This window comes from Chroicocephalus ridibundus, chromosome 1, assembly GCF_963924245.1.
Source record: "Chroicocephalus ridibundus chromosome 1, bChrRid1.1, whole genome shotgun sequence".
NCBI lineage: Eukaryota > Metazoa > Chordata > Aves > Charadriiformes > Laridae > Chroicocephalus > Chroicocephalus ridibundus.
In genome coordinates this window covers 179,063,970-179,072,613 of record NC_086284.1, presented here as the reverse complement: position 1 = coordinate 179,072,613, position 8,644 = coordinate 179,063,970, and the positions used below count along the sequence as shown (strand labels likewise).

The following is an 8,644-nucleotide window of genomic DNA, read 5'->3' as shown; positions in this document are numbered from 1 at the left end:
TTTAGTGCGATGATAATTTTTGTGCAGATTGCATGTAGTTGTAATATAATCATGGGTTTACATTGTCTAGCTGGTCAATGGCTTTAGATTCTCATAGATTGCACGGGCATTGTTAGAAAAGAAAAAGAGAAAACGTACTTACTTTCTAGGTTTGAGGTAATATTCAGCTGGAGAAAGAATAACTGTCAGTAAACTGAACTCAGGTGGCCCTGGTTTAGAAAAGGGGCGAGATGACTTTCAAAGGAGCAAAGCAGTGGACAGGCCTTCTATGTTCAGTTTAGAGGCAGGGGAGAGGGAATTCACCATAATGATCTACACTGTCATGATTTGACCTAAGGATCTCTCCGTTACCTGGTGCTACACCCACACACACCCCATGTGTGTGAAAATGTCCAGTCCTCCCACGACCAATTCAGCTTGGTCTTTTTTTAAACATAAATATTCTTTTTTAGAGAAAAAAAAAAAAAAAAAGGTGATCTTACTGTGAGAGTTTCAAAGCACAGGAAACTATTCTAAAAAAAAAAAAAAAAAGTGGAATAAAAGATAATATTTGTTCAGTTCCTTCTCTGTCCAGGTCTTTTGTGCCTCTGAGGGCAGGTTATTGGTAGGGGCTGTGTAAGTCCTCTTTTTGTTTCTTTCCCAAAAGATGTCAAACACCAGAAGGTCCCCCCTAATTTGCCTCCTACAGCTGCGCCTGCCTTCATGAAATTGGTCAAGAAATCACGGCAGGGCTAAGAGGAGGGTGTGGAGAGTTACAAATGCACAGACGTCCATACACAGAGAAATATTTCATTATATGCGTCCCATTGATGGCATAGATAGGTATAGCCCTGATGGCGTTGGGAAGGCTACAGCTCCTTCAGACGATCTGAATTAGGTGTACAGATCATTACAAGACTCTCTGAAGCAAATCCAAGGTATTAAGAGGGAAAAGCCATCATGCAAAGAGAGAAGGCAACACCAGAATGATCATTTCCATGAGTGTCTAGCAGGATAAGGCCTGACCTGCAAAACTAAGCAGGGAATCAGACCCATGGATGTTGTTTTAAATCTACAACATATTTTCTCTGTAAACCTACCTAAATCTGAGTTACAAGACCTTAGCTCTTAAAACTGTACGGTTGTTCTTAATGCTCTTGGATGGTTATACAATTTGGTTTAGGTTTGGAAAAAATCCAAGCAGCTTGTAGAAGAGTTGGTGAGACAATACAAATCCCAACCCAATCTCCCCTCCCCAAGAAGTGATCAGACTTGGAATGTTGCACCAGGAGTGCTAATTGTGTTGCCGCTCTCCTTCCAGGAGCACAGGAAGTTCCTCCAGTGATTTCGGGCTATCAGATAGTGGCAAATGGCTAAGGAAGGAGAGAATTAACACATACTCAGGCTTGGGATTTCCAGACTGGACTTTTGTTATACACCAAATCAGGTCAGAAGGTCTGTTCTGCAGCAAGGTGCTGTTCAGGAACTTGTTTTTTTCTTGTGTTGAGGTCAGTTTTCAATATGTGCCGTTTCCCTAATTCTGTTTATTCCTAGAGTAATTCTGAAATAGAAGCAAGGTCCTGCAAAATGATTGTAACCGAGCTGCTATGACTAAGCTATACTGTAGGAAGATCAGCTGAACAGCAGATTTGTATTTTGTCAAAGCTGTGGTTTTTATGGCTGATGCAGGTTTTGGGAAAGCTGTTCTGCAGCGTCTCTTCAGATAAGACCTACAGTCACAGAATGGTTTGGCAGTCAACCAGGATGGAGCACACTCAAGGAAAAGGCAGAAGTATTCCTGGTGTGTTGCTCCTTGCCAACGTGCGTGGCAGATGCCTGTTCCCCACTTCACCCTTTGTCGGCAGCTCTGATGTCAGATAGAGCTACACCTTATGAAGCAATTTCACTTCCTGTTACTTTGACACTGTCAAGTGCTTCCACACCCGGAGAACAACTTCTGAAGAAACTGTTTGCCAGTATTATCTCCACCTAAGAGACTTCTCTTGTAAAAACTTAAAAGAAAAATACTGAAATCATTGAAGAATTATGAAAATCACGTTTTTCTTTGCTGCATTGTTCTTGCTGGATCTCTTCACTTGTGGTCATGCTTATCCACAATATCCCTTGCCTGACATAGAAGATCCAAAGTTCATTGAAGACTGTTTGAGAACTCACAACAAGTTTCGATCCAAAGTGAATCCACCAGCCAGCAATATGTTTCGCATGGTAAGGACACATTTGTGATCTATTTGAAAATTAATATAGATTGTGCTGCTGATTTAGCCTGTCTTATTCTTCATTTTCCTTGTGATTTTCTTTTCCATTCTGCCAGTGATTTTTGTACTATATATGTTAGTTCTTTGTATGAAATAGAAAATATATTAATTTTCACAGTATTCTTCAGTTTTAATAATTTGAAGGGAAAGCCTTGTTTAGGGATGGACTACAACTCTAAACTTCAGCCAGAACAGAGGGCCATATTGCAAAAAATAGTGTTCAGTTCTCAGCATTTCATTTAACTCTTCGTAAGAAAGATAGTAATCTGTTTTATGTTAGTGCGGTTTCATATGGGGAAGCTGCTTGGTATTAAAAAGCTCCTGAAAAGGCATTCTGCACAACAGGATTTGTTGAAAATCTATCATCTCTCCTTATTTCTTCCAGTCTAGAACATGTGTTGAAGAAAGGGGGATTTGCCAGGACATCCATTTAGATACCTGATCTTCCTTTGCTGTAGCAGGGTTTGGGGAGCAGGGATACTAATACCTGGGCTGGAAAGCAGAGCTTCATATAAATATAGTGGGTATCATAACAGGCCATGGATAGGTCTTGGCTTGCTTGGTGGAATACGTGAGGAAAAAGGTAGAGAGACAGCTGAGGGAGGTAACCCCAGTCAGTTGATGTCAGTACTCTGAGTCCTCCAGCAGTGTGGCGTGGCTGGAATGGAAGTTAAATGAATAACCGCAGCTACAATATGAATCATTTCTATGAAAGGAAGTTCACTGTAAAGGGGTAAAATTCGCACTAATTTTGATTTTAATTTCTTGCCATTTTAAAAAAGCAGTGTTTAATTTAACATGCTAGCACACAAGAGCAAACTCAGCTGCTGAGGCCAAAGATCCAGCAAACCTGGAATAAGAGTAGGACAAATATACAGAAACCTCTTGAATCAAAGGTGTTGCATTGTATTTAAAAGCTCTATGATTTTTTTTTCAGCCGTGAGCTCATGCAAGTTTTTGTCATCACTAGCATCATGTAGCAAAGAGCTTCACAGCCTAACCACAAGTTGTGTGAAGATACCTCCTTGCATTTGATTTGGACATGTTAATTCCTACCTTTGTTTCATAATCTCTGGTCTTTGTATTGGAAGGAGCAAGTAATTGTTATTTATTTACTTCCTTCACACAAGACGTCCAGCTGTTTCTGACCAAAGCTGCAGATCGTTCTCTGTTGCTTTATGAAAGCCCTCCATGCTTGAGGATGATCATCCTCCTCCATGTTCTTTCTGCCCTTTCCAGTTCTAGTGTCCCCTTCTTAAGGTGAGGTGCTGCACACAGCATTTAACAGGACTTCTACAGTGGTGTAATTATATTCTCCGTTCCTTCTCAAGGAATTTCTAACACATTATTTGCTTTTTAGAGTACTTCTAAGCATGGATTTACAAGTGGTAATAGCCAGCTCCAAACCTGTCATTATGAACACAAAGTCAAAATTGTTGGGTTTATTTTTTTTAACACATCTCTTTTAACTTACATTTCTCTGTATGGAATTTTACCTGCCATTTTATTGCCTGGTTATTCAGTGGCGTAAAATCCTTCTACGAGTCTTGCAGGCCGGTTTCTCAAATTATCATTTGTGCCACATGGGATGGGAATAGTTCCTCCTCAGCCCAGCAGAGATGAGCGAGCCTTTTATCTGCTTGGGCCACACGCTGAGGAGGGAGAAGAGCAAAGAGGCAGAAGGGGCTGGGTAAGGGAACAACTGTGACTCTTCTCCTCTTCTCCAGCGTGGCCAGCAGAACAGAATTCCTGTCTGGTCTAGAGATAATTGCAAAGTGTAAATTTGGACAGCCAACAGCTCCTAGGCATAAAGTCCCCCAAGCCCCTCTAAGGCTGGGGGTTTCACCCAGTTGCCTCCTCTCAGGCCAGGCAGCTTAAAGACCGCAGTCCGGCTCTAAATATTTTAAGAAGTTAGATACCACAGGACAGTGGATAGATACTACATGTCCTGCAATATCTAAGGGAGAAAGAAGAAAAATATTTGCTGTCAGAGTAGAAATGTCAAATCCGAGAAAGAAACGAATGCAGGGATGGGAAGCAGGAAAGGGGAAAAGAATCCTTACAAGTTTTTGTTTTAAAATGTTTGTATTCAGCTAAGTCACTGCACTGCAGGTTATATTATGTTTTCTTCCTTTTCTACAGTCCTGGGATGCTGCTTTAGCTAAGACTGCCAAAGCGTGGGCAAAGAAGTGCAAGTTTAAGCACAACATCTACCTTAAAATGCCGAGGAAGGTGCACCCCACCTTTACTCCTGTTGGAGAAAACATCTGGACTGGCACAGCCGCTATCTTCTCCGTGGATGCAGCTCTCAGTGACTGGTTTGATGAAGTCAGCAGCTATGATTTCAACACCAATAGATGTACTGGCATGTGTGGTCACTACACTCAGGTGAGTCTAACATGCCCAGTGGTTTATAATCTAATGGTTTCAAGGAAAATCCAAGTACAGGCTTGAAACAGACTGCTTTGGAACAGGAATTGCAGCAGGGGTTTTCACCCCATGGTTTATTGCTGCGTGAGATTGGAAATAACTATTCCGAGCCCCAAGGATGTCCCAAGTCCTATTTTCAGTAATGCTGGAAAGGAATTATCCCCTGACAATTTCATGTTTCCAGGAGAGACAGATAATAAATGCAAAAACATTATCAAACAGTCGTTTGTCTAAGCGGTGCTTTGGGTTATCGATGTTGCTCCTGTGTTGGCTGTTTTAAACTCCCACAAGAGCCTTCCCTTCTCTTTCCTCCCTTAATGCCGTTGCTTTTTCAGTCTTTGAACAGGTGCATTACAAATTTCCCTTCACCCTTCAGGTCGTCTGGGCAGAGAGTTACAAAGTCGGCTGCGCAGTTCACTTCTGCAATACAGTTGAATATTTTCCAGGGCTCCTCCGAGCAGCACATTTTGTTTGCGATTATGGGCCAGCGTAAGTTAATTAGGGTATTTGGGGTTTAGGGGTTTTAATTTTTAAATATCCTGTAACTGACCTCGTATCAGATACTAACAATGATGAGAGCAGTTGTAACAAGTTTCAATAGAAGCTATGTCCACATGTCACCAGTCTGAGGGAAGCTTCCCCTGGCCATTGAGAGCAGAAGCTGCTGAACATAGTCAGAGCTGCAGAAAATCTCTTTGTAAAAAAGCAGGCAAGCAGATCATAGCTGAAAGCAATCACCTTAAGCAAGATGGTGGCATAAAAAGATTATTTGACTTCTGTCTCTGCAGAAAAAGTAGGGAAGGTGAAAGCTTTCTGTTTGAGAAAGATTACATCTGTCTATGGCCCCACCCAAACTTCAAACAAGACGTTTTAATTGAAGAAATAAAAGGAAGACAGTCCTCGAGTTTATCTCATACCTTGTAATTTGTGGACTTACCTTTTACAGATTTTTTTTTAAATGCAGATGAGAGACTAGAGGCAGATTCTTGTATGCTTACACTGAATAATACAGTATTGCTTAAGAAGTCTTATTAATTTCAAATGGAGAGAGTCCATTCAAATGGAGAGAGTCAAATGGTAGCTGCTCCCCGTGCCAGTGAGAGCTTTAATCTGATCTAAAAGGAGTTTCAAACACTCTCAATGATCAGGTTTTGGATAAAGGGATTCTCTCCCTCCCCAATAACTTTGCATGATAAATTATTCTAAAAATGTGATGAAACCGTGTATTCAAATTACTTTCCAAATGACTGAGCTAACAAAATACTGTTCTGCTTTGCAGGGGGAACTACCCAAGAAAACCGTATAAAGCAGGACGACCATGCAGTGGATGCAGTAATGAGAAGTGTGTAGACAAGCTCTGTGGTAAGACCAATGCGATCAGCTAAGAAAATTGCATAGAAATAACAGTGGCATAATTCTCAGTGGAAATGTAACAGTGAGTCAGTTTGCATTACATAGAGGATGTGTAGCCCACTGTACAGCAACAGTACCAAACCCTGGTAAGAATAGTCTAAGAAGGAATTAATTGAAATAGTTTACTGTTGAAGGCTCTCAGAGATAGAAGCCAGAGTTTCTGGTGAAGAGAAGTATCAGTTAGACCACTTTCCACCTTTTATCTGATCAGGAATTCAAATATAAAACTTTAGTCCCAGCAATATGTCTGGTTCTTTTTTCCCTAGCAGAAGTAGTATATTTAACTTCTGCTTTCCTGCTTTTTTAGTATGTCCTATCACATTTTCCAGGAAACTATAGTTGTCAATCAGTAATGAGACTATACTGAAAAGCACACTTATTTCTAACTGCAGAAATTTGCTGAAATACAGCAGTAAGAGCTTGTTTTTCCACAGCAGTTTGCAGCTATGTGCCTTTATGTCATTACACCTAGTCCTACAGTAGTCACAAATAGTGTTTTAAATAAACAACAAAGTCTTAAATATTAATTTTATACAGACGTTTAATGGGGATCGTCTCTACTAGCCAGGCTTTAGAAAGCTTCAGCTGTAGAAATAATTGAGTGTTTGGTATCCTTATTTCCTTCTGCGATATCCTGGCTGACTCATCTTGAAGTCTCAGACTGATGCATCACAGGAAAACTAGAAACATCTCAAAGACTAGGGGGAGGGAGGGGAGGAAAAGAGCTTTTAAAAATTAACTGCTAGATCCTACAACTCATTTTACCATATTCTCCTATAAGGCAAATCCACAATTCCAGTAGGATGCACGTAAGCAATCCTGCAAATGCATCAAAGCCCTTAGTAAAGGTGTTGAGAAGCTCAACATGAGCCGGCAATGTGCGCTTGCAGCCCAGAAAGCCAACCGCATCCTGGGCTACGTCAAAAGAAACGTGGCCAGCAGGTCGAGGGCGGTGATTCTGCCCCTCTACTCCACTCTGGTGAGACCCCACCTGGAGTACTGTGTCCAGCATGAGAAGGACATGGACCTGTTGGAACGGATCCAGCGGAGGGCCACAAAGATGATCAGAGGGCTGGAACACCTATGCTATGAGGACAGGCTGAGAGAGTTGGGACTGTTCAGCCTGGAGAAGAGAAGGCTCCAAGGAGACCTTATAACAGCCTTCCAGTACCTAAAGGGGGCCTTACAGGAAAGCAGGGGAGAGACTTTTTATCAGGGGGTGTAATGATAGGACGAGGGGTAACGGTTTTAAACTGAAAGAGGGGAGATTTAGATTAGATATTAGGAAGAAATTCTTTACTGTGAGGGTGATGAGACACTAGAACAGGCTGCCCAGGGAAGCTGTGGATGCCCCATCCCTGGAGGTGTTCAAGGCCAGGCTGGATGGGGCTTTGAGCAGCCTGGTCTAGTGGGAGGTGTCCCTGCCCATGGCAGGGGGTTGGAACTGGATAAGGTCCCTTCCAACCCGAACCATTCTATGATTCTATTTCTGTGATAAATTTAGTAGTTAGGTTTGTCTCTCTGTAACTATTTAAATTCTTTGTGTGTATCAGTTTTTAATAAATTCCAAGTTTTGTTTTTATTTGCTGTTCCCTCCTCCCCATGAAACAAATTCTTCCTAATGCATCTGCTTCTTTTCTGCTTCTCTTTCAATTCAATACAAATTTTAAGCCCCATGTCAGCCAGGAACCGAGTCTTCTTGGCCTAATTCCCCCTTGCAGGATGTTTTGCTGTGCAATCAGCCAGGCAGCAACAACGGGTTTCCTTTTTAAATTGAGAACCACCACTGAATGATACTCACATTTACTTCCTTTCCTGATCTCTCTACAGAAAATACAGAACGTGAGAAGCTGATAAGTACGTATCAAATTGTTTTTAATTGCTTTCCTGTAAGTATGACTAAGTTTAGTGGCTCTTGAAACATGTTTCTTCACTCCTTTTTAGATTATACCTACTGGTATCCAGACTGGGATGCACAGCCCCAGCCACCACGGCCCCGTCCTCCCAGGCCTCCCATGCCGCCGCACATCCCACCTGCTGAGCATCCGCGTCCCTCTTGTGACCAGTACTGTGTTAGTGTTTCAATTTTAAGGCCACTCTTTTTGGTACTGAGTGCTGGTGCTGTTCTTTTAGTGCAACAGCGGTTTCCACATAGATTTTTTTATGAGTAATGATCAATTAAGTGATCCTACTGCTGTATTACTCGCAGAGAATTGCACACATTTGCAAAAACACTCAGTCATCTCTCCGTTATCCTTGTGATGTTTATCCAGCATAGAAAGGGCTGATTCTTCACTCCAGGCAAGATAAAAGTGGCTGTGCAAAGAGTTAGTGTAATTTATTGGCAGTAGCTGCAACACGCTTCTGCGTCTGCACAAGCCTCTTAGCTCTGGCTCAGGAGTAGCTTGCTAGAGGGACCACGTAGACTATATATTACTATACATGCCAACAAGCCTCCTGGAAACCTGGAGCATCACAAAGACATGTCTGAAGTGGCATAGCGGATCCAAAAGAAGCAATAACTCATCTCCATTAACCTCCAATTA

General features: G+C 41.8%; 1 protein-coding gene across 1 annotated transcript; it reads left to right on the top strand.

The window, feature by feature from the left end:
* Positions 1-1,928: 1,928 nt before the first annotated feature.
* LOC134510764 (glioma pathogenesis-related protein 1-like) lies at positions 1,929-8,644 on the top strand. The gene is made up of 6 exons (XM_063324003.1): positions 1,929-2,205; positions 4,398-4,643; positions 5,062-5,174; positions 5,965-6,047; positions 7,929-7,955; positions 8,043-8,644. The coding sequence occupies exons 1-6, from the start codon at positions 2,026-2,028 to the stop codon at positions 8,267-8,269; spliced, it is 876 nt and encodes a 291-aa protein (XP_063180073.1). The 5' UTR covers positions 1,929-2,025; the 3' UTR covers positions 8,270-8,644.

Coding starts and splice junctions, on each gene's coding strand:
- LOC134510764 (XM_063324003.1), top strand. CDS start 2,026: ATGAAAATCACGTTTTTCTTTGCTGCATTGTTCTTGCTGGATCTCTTC. Junction 5,175..5,964: donor GTTTGCGATTATGGGCCAGC/GTAAGTTAATTA, acceptor TCTGCTTTGCAG/GGGGAACTACCCAAGAAAAC. Junction 7,956..8,042: donor AGAACGTGAGAAGCTGATAA/GTACGTATCAAA, acceptor ACTCCTTTTTAG/ATTATACCTACTGGTATCCA.